The sequence below is a fragment of the Rhinopithecus bieti genome, unplaced genomic scaffold (genome assembly GCF_001698545.2).
Source record: "Rhinopithecus bieti isolate Rb0 unplaced genomic scaffold, ASM169854v2 scaffold_15643, whole genome shotgun sequence".
Taxonomy (NCBI): domain Eukaryota; kingdom Metazoa; phylum Chordata; class Mammalia; order Primates; family Cercopithecidae; genus Rhinopithecus; species Rhinopithecus bieti.
This window is the reverse complement of record NW_016808215.1, coordinates 770,211-789,142: the sequence shown is the minus strand read 5'-3', so window position 1 is coordinate 789,142 and position 18,932 is coordinate 770,211. Positions and strand designations below refer to the sequence as shown.

The window sequence follows — 18,932 nt, the reverse complement described above, 5'->3', positions numbered from 1 at the left end:
AAAAAAAAAAAAAAAAAAAAATTAGCCTGGAGAAGTGGTACATGCCTGTAGTCCCAGCTATTCAGGAGGCTAAGGTGGGAGGACCGCTTGAGCCCGGGAGGTTGAGCCTGCAGTGAGCTGAGATGGTGACACTGCACTCCATCCTAGGTGACAGAGTGAGCCCCTGTCTCAAAAAAAAAAAAAAAAAAAAAAAAAGACAATAGGAGTTGGGCACAGTGGCTCATGCCTGTAATTCCAGCACTTTGGGAGGCTGAGGCAGGTGGATCACCAGAGGTCAGGAGTTCGAGACCAGCCTGACCAACATGGTAAAAACCTGTCTCTACTAAATACAAAAAATTAGCCGGGCATGGTGCTCAGCATGCCTGTAATCCCAGCTACTTGGGAGGCTGAGGCAAGATAATCACTTGAACCTGGGAGGCGGAGAGTGCAGTGAGCTGAGATTGTGCCATTGCACTCCAGCCAGGACAATAAGAGCAAAACTCCATCTCAGAGAGAGAAAAAACAAACAAAAAATCACAATAAACCATCTGCAGCTACACTCAATGACATAGATGAAATGAACAAACATAACAAGGGAAGCCAGACAAGAAAAGTTTATACCACACGATTCCATTTTGTATGCAATTCAAAATCAGGCAAAATGAATCCATGCTGTTAACAATCAGGACAGTGGTCACCCTTGCAGAGGTACTGACAGGAAGAACCTGAGGGAACTGCTGGAGGCTAGGCATGTTCTGTGGCTCTGTGCTGCATCTGGGTGTGGAGTAGACAGGGCTGCAGTTTGCGAAGAGTCACTGAGCTATACGCTTACTTACACCTTCACTTCACTCTATGTATGTTACACGTCAAAAAACAGTAAAAACAAATTTAAAACACCACAGTGGCAAACTGAATGACTAGAAAACCAATGACAATCAAAAATGACCATAGGCCCTACTGCTGATGAACATTTCTTCTAAAAATGACACACCTCCAGTGACACACAGGAGTTATATCTGGATCTTATCCAAGCCACCCCTCCAGCCCAGGAGTAGTTAGCAAAGAGGTTGGCATTTCCCTCTGGGAGCAGGTGATGAGCTGGCAACAGAGCCTTCTGTGGCTACTGCAAACAATCAGGTGTGTGGGGCTGTCATAAGCAGATGGCTAAGCCCCATGTGGTAAGATCCAGATGTTGCGTAACAATGATTAGAGGAGAAAATGCAGGGTAGTAGAAGAACCCACAGATGTGGCCAGGTGCAGTGGCTCATGCCTATAATGCCAGCACTTTGGGAGGCCAAGACAGGAGGACTGCTTGAGCCCAGGAGTCCGAGACCAGCCTGGGCAACACAGTGAGATCCCATCTCTATGAAAAATTTTTTAAATTAGCTGGGCCTGGTGGCACGCACCTGTAGTCCCAGCTATTCAGGAGGCTGAGGTGGGAGGATTGCCTGAGCCCAGGAGGTTGAGGCTACAGTGAGCCATGACTTTGCAACTGCACTCCAACCTGGGCAAGAGAGTGAGACCTGTCTCAAAACATAACAAAACAACCCAGAGATAAGGCTGCTGCCTTGGTGGCCAGAAATTTCTGCCTTATCAGTTATGTCAAAATAATCAAAATTAGCATTTGATGAATCCAGAGTAACCCCACATATTAGTCATTGACAGATGCAAGCAGCCATTCTAAAGAGTCTCTGACGTGGAAGAAGTTAACAAAATAACTGTTGCAATGCTGGTCTCCCACTCCTGTGTGTGGCCCCTGCAGTTGATGGTCAACATGGAGCCAGCAGGATCCTGTGAAGGCCTAAGGCAGATCCTGTCCCTCCTCTGCTCGGAGCCCTCCAGTGGCTCCTATCTCACCCGGAGTAAAAGCTCAAGTCTTTTCAATGGCTTTCCAGGCCGTAAGTGGTTTTTTAGGGGCTCCCAGTCCTACCCTGTTACCTCATCTCCTACCTCTGTCCCCCTGGCTGACTCCACCCCAGCCACACTGGCCTCTTTGCTGTCACAAGCCAGCTTCAGAGTCTTTTCCCTAGATACATACATAGCTCATATTGCTCAAATGTCCCCTTTTCAGGGAGGCCTTCCCCGATCCTATGAGTTAAATAAAAATCCTTGCCATGCTCCAGCTCCAGCTGGGGCACTCTCATTCCCCTTCTTTAAGTTCCTCCATAGCACTCATCATCCAACATATGTTTTACTGACTCATTTGTCAGTCTTTCCCTACTAACGTGAAAGCTCCACAAGACTGAATTTCTTTTGTTTTTAAGAGACAGCATCTCGCTGTTGCCCAGGCTGGAGTGCAATGATGCCATCATAGCTCACTACAGCCTTGATCTTCCAGGCTCAAGTGATCCTCTCGCCTCAGCCTCCGGAGTAGCTGGGACCACAGGCATGGGCCACCACGCTTGACAAACTTTTGTATTTTTAGTAGAGATGAGGTTTCCCTGTGTTGCGCAAGCTGGTCTCGAACTGCTAGGCTCAATGACCCTTTACCTTGGCCTCCCAAAGTGCTGGGATTATAGGCGTGAGCTGCTGCACCCCACTGAGAGTGAATATTTTTTGTCTTCTGCTGTGTACTGCTATATTAAAACAGTGCTTGGCCTACAGAAGGCACTTAATAAATACTTGACTAAATAAATGAGTGAATGAACAAATAAATCCATTATCTACCCCCGAGTCTATAGGTTCTTTCCCTGCACTGACAACTTCCACATTCTGTCTCCAGCTCCACATGTAATCCCTAACTGCCTCCTGGATGCCACCCCTTGACTATCCCAAAGTCACATCAAACCTGGACATCCCAATTGAAACACATCACCTTCCTAAGCTGCTCCCTCTGGGGTCTACCATGTTGGTGACAGCTGCAATACTCCCTCAGTCTCTCCCAGGCCAGGGACAGATTCTGTCTCTTCTGCCTCCAGTCACTCTGTTTCCACAGCAACTGGGGTAACAGAATGAAATGTGATTTTGCTGGAGTCACCTGATCATAAGAGAGCCCAGCGGAATCATCACCCAGTAAGTAATAAAAACACGAATCCCTCCCTCTACACAAACACCTACTTGTTGACAGAGCACTTGTATATACATTATGTCACCGAATTTTCACAACTCCGGCCTGGATGTCATTATTCCCAGACATGAGAAAACAGGTTAGAGAAATGAAACAATTTGCTTGAGGTCACCGAGTAAGAGGAAGAACTGGGGGCTTGAATCTAGGTCCTAAGACTAAAACTGTCAGCAACCTGTACCTACCACAGTTTAAAAGACTGAGGTCGGGTACAGTGACTCACGCCTGTAATCTCAACATTTTGGGAGGCCAAGGTGGGTGGATCACTTAAATTAGCATTTGGTGCTAATTTGCCTTGAACTCCTGAGGTCAGGAGTTCAAGACCAGCCTAGCCAACATGGCGAAACCCAGTCTCTACTATAAATACAAAAATTAGCCAGGCATGGTGGCACATGCCTGTAAATTCCAGCTACTCAGAAGGCTGAGGCATGAGAATCACTTGTACCTGGGAAGTGGAGGCCATTAGTTGACAGGCGGTAAACATTGACATCAATTGGGATGGACTAGATGACATTACAATAACAAAGGAGTCCCTAATCTCAGTGGTTTGAAACCACAAAGTTGTATTAACTTATACTGTAATAATGCTGTGTAACAAATTATCCTAAAACTGAGACTTTTTTTTATTTTTTTTGAGACAGTCTCACTCTGTCTCCCAGGCTGGAGTGCAGTGAAACCATCACAGTTCACTGCAGCCTCAACCTTATGGGTTCAATCGATCCTCCCCACTCAGCCTCCCTAGTAGCTGGGACTACAGGCATGTGCCACCACGCCCAGCTATTTCTTGTATTTTTTTGTAGAGATAGGGTTTCCCCATGTTACCCAGGCTGGACTCAGTTTACTCCTGGGTTCAAGCGATCCACCCACCTCGACCTCCCAACATGAAAACTGAGACTTACACCAACAAGCATTCTTCTAAGAGTTCATGGGATGGCTGCTTTGGCTGCAGTTTGGAAGGATTCAGGTCTCTTCCATGAGATTTCAGTTTTCTGGGATTAGCAAACCTGACAAATGTTCTCATGGCAGATCATGGGAGCACAAAAGCCAAGTGCATTTAAGGCCCTTGCTGAAGTTAGATGTGCTGAAATTCCATTAAGTAAATCATGTGGTCAAACCCATCAGTGGAGCAGGGAAATATACTCCCCCTCCAGTGGGAGGGAGAGGAGTGGATATTTGCTGAATGACTGCCCATTCACAAAAGGTTAATTTTTCCTTCACGCTAGCACTATCCACAGAGTGTTCTGCTCCTTATAGTCATAAACCAGCCCCCAGGCCAGGAACGATGGCTCACACCTGTCATCCCAGCACTTTGGGAGGTTGAAGCAGGAGAACTGCTTGAGTCCAGGAGTTTGAGACCAGCCTGGAAACATGGTGGAAACCCTGTCTCTAAAAAAATACAAAAAAACTAGCCAGGCATGTTGGCACACACCTGCAGTCCCAGCTACTCAGGAGGCTGAGGCAGGAGGATCGCTTGAGCCCAGGAGGTAGAGGCTGCAGTGAACCAAGCCAAGATCATGCCACTACACTATAGCCTGGGAACAGAGTGAGACTCTGTCTCAATAGATAAATAAAAGATTGACTGTCAGGCAAGTTGTATAACTTCTTTGGGCCTCAGTTTCCTCATATGTAAAAGTGGGGATAACAGAGCTTGCCTGTTGGGGTTTATGAGGACTCAATGAGCTAATCCATGTGAGTGAGGTGTGTAGAGCAGTGACTGGCAGGTAATGTTGAATAATGTTAGCTCTCATTATTATTCTTTTATTTTTTATATTTTGGGGGTCTCGCTCTGATGCCCAGGCTGGAGTGCAGTGGCACAATCTCAGCTCACTACTGCCTCCATCTCCTGGGCTCAAGCAATTCTCTCACCTCAGACTCCCCAGTAGCTGGGATTACAGGTGCACACCACCATGCTCAGCTAATTTATAAAATTTTGGTAGAGATGACATCTTACTATACTGCCCAGGCTGGTCTCAAACTCCTGGGCTCATGCGATCCTCTAGCTTTGGCCTCCCAAAGTGCTGGGACTACAGGTGTGAACCACCACACCTGGCCTATTATTCTTAAAAAAAAAAAAAAAAAAAAAAAAAAGTATTTATTTTAATAAAAATAGAGACAGGGTCTTGATATGTTGCCCAGGCTGGTCTGGAACTCCTGAACTCAAGCAATCCTCCCATCTCAGCCTCTGAAAGTGCTGGAATTACAGGCATGAGCCACGACATCCAGCCAGTTTCCCCTTCTTTAAAGCGGAGTTGATTGGCTTAGATGACCTTCCTGGACACCTTCCAGCCCCGAGCCCACTGGCTGCAGGAGGCAGGGTACGCGGCAATGATTCATTTTGTTCCAGCTGAGGAAACTGAAACCCAGAAAGTAGAAGCCACCAGCCCAGGACCACACACTGATTCCTATGGTCATCCTGGACCTAATCCTTGGGTCTCCTTTGCTGTCTGCTGAGGGGCACAGGCATTATGCCGCCCATTTTCCAAGTAAGGAAGCTGAGGCCCAGCAAAGAAAGTGACTCAACGCATTGCTAGTTGGTTCAGGAGCAGAATCTGGTACCCCGGACTCCAGACTCCTAGTGAGGAGGAGGTGGGGTGGCAGGATCACCTGTAGGACCACAGAGATGGTCTTCTCGCCTGCCTTGGCTGCCCGCCATTTTCGGTAAGTGTCTGCCTTGAGAAGATTGTCTGCACAGTGAGTCTGGAAACAACAGTGGGAGAGGAGAATTAGAGCACAGAAATGACAGCTAGGCCTCCAGCTCTCAGATGATTCCTTTGAGTCCTCCCAAGGCCTCTACGATCCTCCAGACTTAAGCTCTCCCGTTAATCCCCCCACACTCTGCCTGGAGTTTCCCTTACAACACTTTCCCGTGGAAGTTCACCTACGGGCTCTCCAAGAACGCTTTCCTTATTCCTCCTTTTCTCTCCGGAAGTTCGTTCCCTAGACGCCGGAACGTCCCTAATTCAACATCTCTCCACAATTCACTTTTAGCCTCCTGGAAATCCCCCCATGACTCTCCTTAGACTTCCAAGAAGAACCCCAAGAGTTCTTTTAAGAGTTGTCCTCATTAATTCCCTCACGTCTTCCAACCTCCCCCATGCAGGTCCCTCACCGAGTCCTGGCTGCTGCAGGACACGACATGGCGGAGGCGGATCTCCGGCATGTCAACGTCGTGGGCTTCGCCTGGCCAGAAGGATGAGGTAGGGTCTGGGGTCCGAGAGGCAGAGAGGGTGGGAGGGGGTGGGGTGCGCCCTGCGCGGGCTGAAGTGCGCAAGCGCGTGAGGCTTGGGCCTTTCAAACCCCGGCGCGCCGGCGCTGGCGTCGACACTGCGCAAGCCCAGTAGCGCCTCTCCACATCGAGAAGAGCGCTGCGTTCCTTAGCAACGAGCGTTCCCTCCAACCCCGCCTCCCTCTGCCACACACCCTCGCTCTAGCCCCGCCTCCCGATGACGTCCGCACCTTGCTTTCTAGGCGCCTAGCAACAGAAGCGACCTCCGGGATTGGTGTCTAGAAGAAATTCGCCATTCTCATTGGACGATGCAGTCGCCGCTCACACTGGAGCCTAGAAAGCAAATCTTTTTGCTGTATTATTATTATTTATTTTATTATTTTTTAAAATTTTTTGTTGAGACAGGGTCTTGCTCTCTCACCCAGGATGGAGTGCAGTGGCAGGATCTCGGCTTTCTGCAACCTCTGTCTCCTGGGGCCAAGGGATCCCCCCCACTTCAGCCTCCTAAGTAGCTGGGATTACAGGCACTCGCCACCACATTCGGCTGATTTTTGTATTTTTTGTGGAAACACGGGGTGAGGGGGCGGCGGGTCTTGCTATGTTGCCCAGACTGGTCTCGAACTCCTGAGCTCAAGCGATCCACCTGCCTCGGCCTCTCAACGTGCTGGAACTACAGGCGTGAGCCACCGCACCGGGCTAGGACAGCAAATCTGAGTGAATTTTCGTAGTTTCCTAGGGAACCTGGATTCTACGCAACAGGATCTCCTCAAACGGCTCAGGCGGCTGCACTCTTCATTCTGTCCCCCTGCTCCACCCCCCCCACACACACATACACACACGCGCGCGCGCGCGAAAAAAAAAAATATCAGATCTCTCTCAGCCTTATGCCTGAGGCCAAAAGAGAAGGGTTCAGCGTCCTAAATATAACGCAAAGTATGTGCCCAAACCCCCCCCCCACACACACACACACCCCTATCCTGGAGTTCATCCACAAAAGCCTCAGTTTCCCAATATGTAGACTGTGGGCATCAGTCTTTTACTACACCCGCCTATGGCTGCTGACAGGCATCCCCTCTGTTCATTTGGTCCCTTGGAAACCCAAGGGTGCAGCCCGGGGTGGGGTCGCAACTGGAGACAGCCCAAACATACAAGGAGTGTGAGCCAAGCACATGAAGAGAAGGGAAGGGAGACAAGGCACCCCGCACCCACAGGACCAGCCTGGACATGCTGGGTGCTCCCAGGTGGGGCCCTATCCACACTGGGTGCTTCCTTGGGAGGAGAGGGAAAGAGAGAGAAGGAGAGGGCATCCCAGTTCTCGCAGCCACTGGGAATCAAGTGACCCAACTCCGTCTTGGTCTTCAAGCAAACAAACAAACAAACAAAAATGGGCCGTGGGAAGGTGAGAAATCAGGGTAGTGACTTTCTGGGTTCTAATGGAAGAGGGGGCTAGAAGTCCAGACTCCTGGGGTATCCATGGAGGTGGGGGGCTGGGCACAAGATGCCCAGGTCACTTTGGATTCTGGTTCCGCCTTCCCAACCTGGAGGCCACAGAGGACTGCCCTAGGTTCTGACCTCAGCTGTTTCTCCCCGCAGGGTGAATGTGGGTACGGACCCGCCCCTCCTCAGCTTCCTATAAAAGCTGGGGACCAGGTACTGCCGATACACACACCATGAGGCCCTCCAGGAGACAAGGGACCCTTCTGCTGGACTTCGTGCTGCTCTGCACCCTCCTGGGTCTTGGTAAGTGACAAGGGACCTGGACTCTCTCTGGGACCTCAGGAAGAGAGAGGTCCCAGACAGAGAGAGAGAAAGAGAGAGAGAGACTTCAGCAAGTCCTCAAGGTGAATGGGGAGACATTCTGGAAATTCAGATTTATGGAAGAGGTCAAGGGTAAAGGAAGAGAAAGCCTGGGGGTCCCAGAAAAGAAAAGCTCCTGTGATTGGATCCCTGAGAGAGGGGCTTGGTGGGCTCTGAATCCTCCATCCTCCAGGAAGGATCCCAAATACATCTCAATTCTAGGAAATCAGATGAGAGCATGGCTGGAAAGGGAAATCTTTTAAAAATATAATTTTTTAAAAGAGGGAGAAGGTCTGGTGCGGTGTCTCATGCTTCTAACCCCAGCATTTTAAGAGGCCGAGGCGGGTGGATCACTTGAGGTCAGGAGTTCGAGACCAGCCTGGCCAACATGGTAAAACCCTGTCTTTACTAAAAGTACAAAAAAAGTTAGCTGAGTGTGGTGGTGGGTGCCTGTAATCCTAGCTACTTGGGAGGCTGAGGTGGGAGGATTGCTTGAACCCAGGAGGCAAAGGTTGCAGTGAGCCAAGATCGCACCACTGCACACCCCAGTCTGGGTGACAGAGCAAAACTCCATCTCAAAAAAATAAATTAATATAATATATATTTTTTTTAAAGAGGGAGAGAGATTTCCTTTCTCCTTAGACTAAGAAGTTCAGGCCCCAGTCCCCTCCTCCCCTGCACACAGGAGTCTGGGCAAGCCTCACTTTCCCCAGGACCCAGGTATCTGGGCCCCTAGATTTCCCCTCTCTCATGACCAAGAAGTTCAAGTCCTCTGCCCTCCTGGTCCTCACTCTCCCTCCTTGACCTGGGATGCAGACCCCAGCCTCAGGGCCCCCTGCCTGAGCTCCCACTGTCTACAAGACCTACGTGGTACCTTCAAGGAGGAGAATCCCACATTCAGGAACCAGCTGGACCTGAAGTTTCACAAAAGTCCATGGAAACCTCCACCACAACCCCTCCCTGCCCCTGAGCTTTCTCAGAGGACCCTGGCATCCAAAATCCCCAGCCATGTAATTAGGCAAACAGGCTTCATGGTGGAGTCGCTTCCCGTCCCTGGAAGCAGCTTTGCTGGCATCACCACTGCTTCTTCGTCCTACTCTGGACAGTTCCTTGGGCAGCAGTCAACATCCTGACCATGAAAAACCAGGGAGCTGCTGGTCCCTCCTCTCTCAGGACACAAAAGTCCTAAGTCAAAGTCATGGTCCGAAGACCACACCACCCATGACTACAGCCTCGCCTTCTGTCTACACTGCAGGGTGCCCACTACGCTGCGAAATATGTAAGGCGCCCGGAAGCAGGTGCCATGGCCAAATAAGGACCTGCAGCAGCGACAAGGACACATGCATGCTCCTGGTGGGGAAGGCTACTTCAAGTAAGACGATGTGGCCTGGGACCTGGTGGGGAGATGGGGTGTACCTTCAGGGTGGAAGAGATTACCATGCTGAGGGGGGATCATCACGGTTCTCAAGATGGGGAAGCATGGGAAGAAATCAGTGGAGACCAGGAAAGAGGGAAAGACCATCATGAGATGGAGGGAAGAGAAATAAATGGTGTGATGGAAATCATTATTGTCACGGGATTCTGAAAATCAGACTGTCCTAAAGAGAAGGAAAACAGGGGGAGGGGTGAGAGTTAATAGACTTTCTTAAGCAGAAGAGGGGTAAGGAAAGATATTGTGGGGCGGGGGGGGGGGCGGCAGAGAAATAGTGAGAGGGGAAGAATCTAACCAGCAGGAGGTGGAAATGGTGGGGAGTGGATAGAGAAGGAAGAGGCTGGGCTGGGGTGGGAGAGTGTAAAAAGGAAGAGGTCATTCCTGGCAGAGGGAGGAGAGATGATGTTGGAGTGTTGGAGTAGTGGGAGAGACAGAAAAGGGACCACCCCAAACAGGAGAGGGACGATAACCTTGAAGTATGGAGCAAACCATTTTTTTTCTTTTTTGAGACGAAGTCCCGCTCTGTCACCCAGGATGAAGTGCAGTGGCACGATCTCTGCTCACTGCAACCTCTGCTTCCCGGGTTAAAGTGATTCTCCTGCCTCAGCCTCCTGAGCAGCTGGAATTACAGGTGCGTGCCACCATGCCTGGCTAATTTTTGTGTTTTTTAGTAGAGACGGGTTTTCGCCATGTTGGCCAGGCTGGTCTCCAACTCCTGACCTCAAGTGATCCTCCTACCTTGGCCTCCCAAAGTGCTGGGATTACAGGCGTGAGCCACCGTGCCTGGCTGAGCAAATCATCTTAAAGAGGAAAAGCAGAGACAGGGAGGGGGAGATGTGGATGAGCAAAATGAAAGGGAGGCCAGGCACGGTGGTTCACGCCTGTAATCCCAACACTTTGGGAGGTTGAGATGGGAGGATCGCTTAAGCCCAGGAGTTTGAGATCAGCCAGGACAACAAAAAAAGATCCCATCTCTACAGAAAAAAAAGAAAGAAAGAAAAAAATTCGTTGTGCATGGTGGCACATGCCTGTAGTCCCAGCCACTTGGGAGGCTGAGACAGGAGGATCACTTGAGCTTGGCAGATCGAGGCTGCAGTAAGCTAAGTGCACACCACTGCACTCCAGCCTGGGTGACAGAGGGAAACCTGTCTCAGAAAATAAAATGGAAGAGAGAAGATGGGCATGAGTTAAATGAAAGAGACCACCCCAGACCTGAAAAAGAATGGAGGAGAAAGGGAGCAATGGAAGAGACCAATGGGGAACAGGGATGTTTATACAAAGCTGAAAGAGACTTTTAGTCACAGGAGGAGAGAAGGTGAGGCCTGGTGAGGGAATGAAGGTGACTTCGGGTGCAGGGAGAAACCACTGGTCGAGAGGGGCTGTGAAAGGAAAGTGAGATAGAAGATCACCCAGCCAGCGTTAGTGGGTTAGGGAACGACCTGAAAGGCTTGAAGAGACCTCCCCCATCCCGACATAGAAGAGGAAACGCACCCTGGGGAAGGGAGGAGAGGGAGCTGGGGGACCCCTTGATGGGGTAAAGGGGGAACCAGTGAATTGGGTAGGAAGAGACCACCACATGGTGGGGAGGGGGAAGGCCGGGGAGGCTGGAAGAACCCACCTTAAACATAGACCTGAAAATAGCTAAGAGGGGCAGCAAGAGACCCTCGATGGGAGGTCTGAGGAGTGACCATGGCAGGATCTGAGACAGGAGGATGCCTGTTGCTGGGACTGGGGTTCATTGGAAGAGACTACGGGGTGGGCGGGGGTTGGTGGGGAGTTGTGGAGGCTGGAAGAGACCATTTCATGAAGGCATGGGGGTGGCCATAGGCGGCCTGAAATAGAGCAACCCTGGCAGGACAGGGAGAGATGGGTGGCCGTGGGTGGGGTCGGGTGGAAGGGACCACATCCGGCAGGCTGAGGTTGGCAATGGGGAGCTGGAAGAGACCACCAAAGGGCGACTAGGGGCTCTGGCAGCAGGAGGGAGGGCTACCTAAGAAACCACTCCAGGCCATGCATCAGACAGATTAGGCCGCATGGCTCTAGGGGGCTTGAAAGAGACCACCCTGGCCAGGCAGGCGCAATGGCTCCTGCCTGTAATCCCAGCACTTTGTGAGGCCCAGGCAGGCGGATCACCTGAGGTCAGGAGTTCGAGACTAGCCTGGCCAACATGGTGAAACTCTGTCTCTACTAAAAATACAAAAAAATAGCTGGGCATGGTGGCGGTCGCCTGTGATCGCAGCTACTCGGGAGGTGGAGGTTGCAGTGAGTGAGATCGCTCCATTGCACTCCAGCCTGGGTGACTCCGTCTAAAAAAAGAAAGAAAAACAAAAAAGAGACCACCCCAGGAAGTTGTGGGGTTGGGGAGGCCTAGGGTTAGGCGAGACCTTGAGGCAGGGGTTGAGGCCAGGGAGTGGTCAGCCAGCACCATACCGCCTGTCCCCATCCCACAGAGGGCAAGGAGTGGGTGCACACCTACAAGGGTTGCATCAGGTCCCAGGACTGCTACTCCGGCGTTGTATCCACCACCATGGGCCCCAAGGACTACATGGTAACCAGATCCTTCTGCTGCCAGAGCGACGGCTGCAACAGTGCCTTTTTGTCCGGTAAGAGCCCGTGGTGTGTGCTCTGGCTCTCCACTGACCTTTGCTGTAGCCACTTGCCGGCTCTGAGCCTGTTTCCTTACCTGTAAAATGCAGTGTCTGTTAGCAACCGTGGTGTTCCCCGGGTTGTTGGGAGGTTGGGGGGACGGTTTAAACATCCCTAATTCACCTTACACTTCATCCTCATCTTCAGTTCCCTTGACCGATCGTACTGAGAATGGCCTGATGTGCCCTGCCTGCACTGCAACCTTCAGGGACAAATGCATGGGGCCCATGGCCCGCTGTACTGGTCAGGAAAACCACTGCGTCTCCTTATCTGGACACGTGCAGGCTGGTGAGTGGTGCCTGGATCTCTCCAGAAGGAAACAGAACTAGAGGCCCAAACTTCTAGGTTCCATGGGAGGAGAGGGTTCCAGAGAAGTGGGTGAGGATGTGTTCTGGGATTATGAGGAAGAAGGGGCTGAGGTCCCTGATTCCAGTCTGAAATCTCCCTTTCAGGTATCTTCAAACCCAGATTTGCCATGCGGGGCTGTGCTACAGAGAGTATGTGCTTCGCCAAGCCTGGTGCTGAACTGCCCACAGGCACCCATGTCCTCTTCCTCCACCATACAGAGTGCACTCACTCCCCCTGGAAAGCTATCTGAACCGAGGAAGATATACGTGGTGTGAAGTCCCCATTTGTCCTCAGCCTGTAACTCCCCGTGTGCCTATAAAGAAGTTAATAGAGCGAGCCTGAGTCCTTGTGGTGTGATGTATCTTGAGGAGACAGAATGCAGGAAATAGGGGGTCTCAATCCTCATTTTAAATCCCCTCCTTTTGAGGGAGAGAGAAGGCCCTGCCTTCTTTCTTTCTTTTTTTTTTCAGACAGGGTCTTACTCTGTCACCCAGGCTGTAGTTCAGTGGTACATTCAAAGCTCACTGCGGCCTCAACCTCCTGGGCTCAAGTGATTCTCCCACCTCAGCCTCCCTAGTAGCTGGGACTACAGGCATGCACCACCATGCCCGGTGATTCTCCCACCTCAGTCTCCCTAGTAGCTGGGACTACAAGCGTGCACCACCACGCCCTGCTAATTTTTTATTTTTTGTAGCAACAGGGTTTCACTACGTTTCCCAGGCTGGTCTTGAACTCCTGGGCTCAAGCGATCCTTGGCCTCCCAAAGTGCTGGGAGGACAAGGTGTGAGTCACCATACCTGGCGGCCCTGCCTTTTATGAAGGAATTACTCTTTGCCAGGTCCCTGTGCTGTGTTTTCCATGCTATACCTCATTTCATGATCATAACAACTCTGTGAGGTTGATATTATTATCCCCACTCTACAGATGAACAAACTGAGGCATAGATTGTGGGTGTCATTTGCCTTCGGTCAAACAACTAGGGAGGATCAGAACCTTGATTTGAACCCAAGTCTGGTATACTTCAGAGTCCATGATTATCTCTCTCAATTAACTGCTTCCTCTTTTTGCCTCAATGTTCATGTCTGCAAAATGTAGATATTAATAGTTATAACCTCAAGGTTGTTGTAAGAGTCAAATGAAAGACAATTTAAAAAGTGCCTAGTGCAATGCCTAGCACCTTTAAGACCATGTGGATTCTAAAGACAATGTATGCCTGAGTAAACAGTAATCATCATAATAGCTGCCACTTACTGAGTGGCCATTAGTTGACAGGTGCTAAACATTGACATCAATTGGGACAGACTAGATGATGTTACAGTAACAAAACAAGTCCCTGATCTCAGTGGTTTAAAACAACAAAGTTGTATTAACTAACACTGTAGTAATGCTGTATAACAAATCATCCTAAAACTGAGACTTCTTTTTTTTTTTTTTTTGAGAAGAGTATCTCACTCTGTCTCCCAGGCTGGAGTGCAGTGAAACCATCACCGTTTACTGCAGCCTCAGCCTCATGGGCTCAATGGATCCTCCCCACTCAGCCTCCCTAGTAGCAGCGACTATAGGCATGTGCCACCACGCCCAGCTATTTCCTGTATTTTTTTTTTTTTTTTTTTTCTGTAGAGACAGGGTTTCCCCATGTTACCCAGGCTGGTCTCAGACTCCTGGGTTCAAGTGATCCACCCACCTAGGCCTCCCAACATGAAAACTGAGACTTACACCAACAAGCATTCTTCTAAGGGTTTGTGGGATGGCTGCTTTGGTTCCAGTTTGGGAGGATTCAGGTCACTTCCATGAGATTCCACAATTTTCTGGGATCAGCAGCTCCCTGGCAAATGTTCTTATGGCACATCACGGGAGCACAAAAGCCAAGGGCATTTAAGGCTCTTGCTAAGGTTAGGTCTGCTAATATTCCATTAAGTAAATCAAATGGTCAAACCCATCAGCGGAGCGGGGCAATATACTCCCCTCCAGTGGAAGGGAGAGGAGTGGATATTTGCTGAATGACTGCCCATTCTCAAAAGGTTAACTTTTCCTTCACCCTAGCACTATCCAGAGGGTGTTCTGCTCATCATAGTCATAAATCAGCCACTGGCAGGGCGTGATGGCTCACGCCTGTCATCCCAGCACTTTGGGAGGCCGAGGCAGGAGGACCACTTGAGCCCAGGAGTTTGAGACCCATCTGGGCAACATGGCGAAACCCTGTCTCTACAAAAATACAAAAAAAAAAAAAAAAAAAAAATAGCCAGGCATGGTGGTGCACCCCTGTAGTCCCAGCTACCTGGGAGGCTGAGGCGGGAGGATTGCTTGAATCTGGGAGGTGGAGGCTGCAGTGAGCCGAGATCTTGCCACTGCACTCCAGCCTGGATGACAGAGACCCTGTCTTAAATAAATACATAAAGCATCCACCAACTTGAACGTGGCCAATTTCTGTGTCACGGGAAGTCTACCATGGGTAATCACACGCTGTGACCCAGAAGTGACTTAATACAAGTCACTGGATGGAGCTAGTCACATGGCCCACCTAGCCACATGGGGACCAGGAAGTGAGATCCTGCCCCAAGGTCAGAAGGCAGAGAACTGGACATGTTTCATTAATAGCACAAATGACCATCATGACCCCTCAGAAGCTGTTTTTCATTTTATTTTCACTACTGTATGTGATAGGCACTATTATTCGCATCCCTGTTTTCAGGAGACATCGGAGGCTCAGAGGGCTGTCACATTGGAGGTCCCACAGCTAAAAAGTGGCCGAGTTTAAGATTTTAATCACTGAGTCATGTTGTTGGGGAGAAAGAGACCACATCACACACACAGAGAACAAATCTGTATTAATTGCTTTTGCTACATAACAAACCACTCCAAAATTTAGTGGTTTAGAACAATCACCTATTTAGTTGATGATTCTCTGGGTTGCTACTTGGTCTGGGATCAGCTGGGCAGTTGTTTTGCTGGTCTCAGCTGGGTTCAGCTGCCTATCAGCCAGGGAGCTCTGTTTCAGAGGTTGGTTGGCTATGGGTGGTGGGGATCAAGGATGACTGGGCCATGTGTCTCTTTTCTCTTTATTACCCAGCAGGTTAGTCCAGGTCTTTTCTTTTCTTTCCTTCTTTTATTTTTTTAGACATTGTCTTGCTCTGTCACCCAGGCTGGAGTGCAGTGGAGCCATCGTAGCTCACTTCAGGCTCGACTGGGCTCAAACAATCTGCTTGCCTCAGCCTCCCCCATGTAGCTGGGACACAGGCGCATACCACCACATCTAGCTAATTTTGTTGTAGTTGCTTTTTTGTAGAGATGGGGGTCTTGCCATGTTGCCCAGGCTGGTCTCGATCTCCTGGGATCATGAAATTCTTCCCTTTGCCTCCCTAAGTGCTAGGATTATGGATATAAGCCACCATGCTCAGCCAGCCAGGGGTTTGGATGTGGCAGTGGTGGTAGGGGTACCAAGGGGAGCAAAAGAGGAAGTCCCAGTGCATAAGCACTTTTTTTTTTTTTTTTTTTTTTGAGATGAAGTCTCAGCTCACTGCAACCTCCACCTTCCAGGTTCAAGCTATTCCCTGCCTCAGCCTCCCGAGCAGCTGGGACTACAGGTGTGCACCACCACACCCGGCTAATTTTTTGCATTTTTAGTAGAGACAGGGTTTCACAGTGTTAGCCAGGATGGTCTTGATCTCCTGACCTTGTGATCCACCCGCCTTGGCCTCCCAAAGTGCTGGGATTACAGGTGTGAGCCACCGCACCCGGCTACATAGGTACTTTTCAAGCCTCTGCTTGAATCATGTTTGCTATTGTTCTAGTGGCTGAAGCAAACCACATAGTCAAGTCTAGAAGGAGAGCAACAATCCAAGGGCATGGCTACAGAAAGGCTGGCCCAATTGGGGTCATTAATGGGTACAGCTGGCTCCAGAGCTAAGGCGCTTTACCATCATAAGCTTCCAATGTTTAAACAGTAAGTCTGCCTGCACTCCTTCCAAGGTGGCAAAACTCAGATACTGATAAATTCTCTTGATCACAGCCCAGTCTTTTCCCAACAGATTCCCCACCATCCCTCCTATGCCCAGATGCTGGAGTCTAGGTTTCCAGCCCAGTCAAAATCTCAAGGATCTTTCTTCTCCCTCAAACTCCAAAAGAACAGACACGCAATAGGATTCTATTCATTTTTATTCATTCCTCCAAAGAGCACCATAGGCCAACCACACCCTTGATGTGTCCTTCATGGTTCCCCACTGCAGTGGACACAAATCCCTCCATCATTATTCAGGAATGTATGGAACTCTGCTGTGGTGATGAGGTTGTCTCGTCCACTCACCCGTTTTCCATGCCTGTTCTGCTTCTGATGGCAATGCCAAAATTCATCATACATTTCTTTGAATTCCTGCCTCCAAGGGTCTTCCAGCCCTGTGGTGCCATGCAGACACACTCCAATGGTGGCCAGTGATCTGTCTACAAGGGAGTCTTAGTCTTTTCTCCTTGGATGCTCCCAGAGACAGATGCCTATCAACAACCTTATGCCTTCACAAAGACTAAAATTCAATCCCATCGAAAGTCATGATTTAAAAGGCGACCACCCCCAAAATAAGTCATAATACTCAAGCATGTCAATATATACAACGATGTAAACACAACCAATCTACAACTATATCAACACAACCAGCACTCCTCTATGGGCACAGACACACACACAAAATTGTCTTGCTTTCTCAGATATGATCTCTGGCATGACTCCTGCTGGCATGAGGGCAGAGGAAATTGAGAGCAGCAAAGCATATAGCAGTGATGTCAGAGGGGACCAAATCAGAGACAGAGTCAAAGTGGCAGAAAAATGAGAAGCACACTCCAAGCAAAGGCATGGGGGTGAGACAAAGGCGCCCGGACTGGAGCCATCTTGGTGCTGCCCAGGGGTGGGTGGCACTCATGTTTGAGCGCCCTGTGTTGGCTTTTTAGGAAAGGATGCACTGTTATGTGTGTGTATGCATGTTGTATGCATGCATATACATACACACGCTGAATTCTCACCATAACCATGTGAGGTAGATGCCATTTGTGGAGTGACTTGCCCAAGTCAGTAGAAGGACTATCTGCCCCTAGAGCTAGATTGATAGAATTTTCTATGTTGATGGAAGTATTCTGTACCTGCACTGTCCAATACTGTAGCCACTAACCACATGTGGCTACTCAGTATTAATGTTGCACTACTGCCAACGAAACATAGAATTTTAAGTTTTATTTACTCTTAATTGAACAGCTGAGGCCAGGTGTGGTCACCCATGCCTGTAATACCAGCACTTTGGAAGGCTGAGGTGGGAGGATCACTTGAGGCCAGGGGTTCAAAACCAGATTGGTGGCGGGCGTGGTGGCTTACGTATGTAATCCTAGCACTTCAGGAGGCTGAGGTGGGTGGATCGACTGAGGTCAGGAGTTCAAGATGAGCATGGCCAAAGTGGTGAAACCCCATCTCTAAGAAAAATGTCAAAATTAGCCAGGCATGGTGGCACACACCTGTAGTCCCAGCTACTCAGGAGGCTGATGCAAGAGAATCAGTTGAACCTGGGAGGCAGAGGTTGCAGTGAGCCAAGGTCATGCCCACTGCACTCCAGTCTGGGTGACAAAGTGAGACTCTGTCTCAAAACAAAACAAAACAAACAAAACAAAACAAAAAAACCCACCAGCTTGGTCAACGTAACAAGACTCGCATCTCTACTTAAAAAACATTGATATTTGGCCAGGCGCAGTGGCTCACACCTGTAATCCCAGCACTTTGGGAGGCCGAGGTGGACGGATCACAAGGTCAGGAGATCAAGACCATCCTGGCTAACACAGTGAAACCCCGTCTTTATTAAAAAATACAAAAAATTAGCCGGGCGTGGTGGCGGGCGCCTATAGTCCCAGCTACTCGGGAGGCTGAGGCAGGAGAATGGCGTGAACCCGGGAGGCGGAGCTTGCAGTGAGCCGAGATCGTACCACTGCACTCCAGCCTGGGCGACAGAGCAAGACTTCATCTCAAAAAAAAAAAAAAAAAAATTGACACCCATCTCAGTTTTTGGAAAACTATTATATAATTGGAACAACTTGGATATGTGAATCTACTTCTCCAACTATGAATTTTATGAAATTGAAAAACAGGTCAAGCATTTTGGATGAAAATGTATCATAGTAATTGAGATTTGGTGTAAGTGTAAAATATACACCAGATTTTGAAGACAGCATAAAAGAATGTAACATAACTCATTTAAATACTGATGACGCCAGGCGCAGTGGCTCATGCCTGTAATCCTAGTACTTTGGGAGGCCGAGGTGGGCGGCTCACCTGAGGTCAGGAGTTTGAGACTAGCCGGGCCAACATGGTGAAATCCCATCTCTAACCAAAAATACAAAAATTAGCCAGGCATGGTGGCATGTGCCTGTAATTCCAGCTACTCAGCAGGCTGAGGCAAGAGAATCACTTG

The 18,932-nt window shown here is 49.5% G+C and overlaps 2 protein-coding genes across 4 annotated transcripts in view; one reads left to right on the top strand and one right to left on the bottom strand.

Moving 5' to 3' along the window:
* Nucleotides 1-6,406, bottom strand: part of XRCC1 (X-ray repair cross complementing 1) — a 36,209-nt gene extending 29,803 nt beyond the window's left edge. The window contains exons 1-2 of one of the 2 annotated variants that reach the window (XM_017885883.1): nucleotides 6,153-6,406; nucleotides 5,648-5,740 (exon numbers count right to left, since the gene is read on the bottom strand). In XM_017885883.1, coding sequence (XP_017741372.1) covers nucleotides 5,648-5,740; nucleotides 6,153-6,203 — 144 coding nt within the window. In that variant the 5' untranslated portion in view covers nucleotides 6,204-6,406. The remainder of the gene's footprint in view (nucleotides 1-5,647; nucleotides 5,741-6,152) is intronic. The other variant, XM_017885884.1, reaches the window with a different exon arrangement.
* A 683-nt stretch (nucleotides 6,407-7,089) lies between these two features.
* PINLYP (phospholipase A2 inhibitor and LY6/PLAUR domain containing) lies at nucleotides 7,090-12,834 on the top strand. 2 transcript variants are annotated; one of them, XM_017885881.1, is made up of 6 exons: nucleotides 7,090-7,668; nucleotides 7,863-8,009; nucleotides 9,322-9,438; nucleotides 11,949-12,101; nucleotides 12,292-12,432; nucleotides 12,597-12,834. In XM_017885881.1, the coding sequence occupies exons 2-6, from the start codon at nucleotides 7,868-7,870 to the stop codon at nucleotides 12,740-12,742; spliced, it is 699 nt and encodes a 232-aa protein (XP_017741370.1). In that variant the 5' UTR covers nucleotides 7,090-7,668; nucleotides 7,863-7,867; the 3' UTR covers nucleotides 12,743-12,834. The 2 variants fall into 2 exon arrangements, with proteins under 2 accessions (XP_017741370.1, XP_017741371.1); XM_017885882.1 differs by lacking the exons at nucleotides 7,090-7,668; nucleotides 7,863-8,009; nucleotides 9,322-9,438 and adding an exon at nucleotides 10,086-10,129.
* Nucleotides 12,835-18,932: the final 6,098 nt, after the last annotated feature.

Bases quoted from the DNA above. Each gene is read 5' to 3' on its own strand.
- PINLYP (XM_017885881.1), top strand. From the start codon at position 7,868: ATGTGGGTACGGACCCGCCCCTCCTCAGCTTCCTATAAAAGCTGGGGA. The intron at 8,010-9,321 runs GTAAGTGACAAG...TCTACACTGCAG, and splicing joins CTGCACCCTCCTGGGTCTTG to GGTGCCCACTACGCTGCGAA. The intron at 12,433-12,596 runs GTGAGTGGTGCC...TCTCCCTTTCAG, and splicing joins ATCTGGACACGTGCAGGCTG to GTATCTTCAAACCCAGATTT.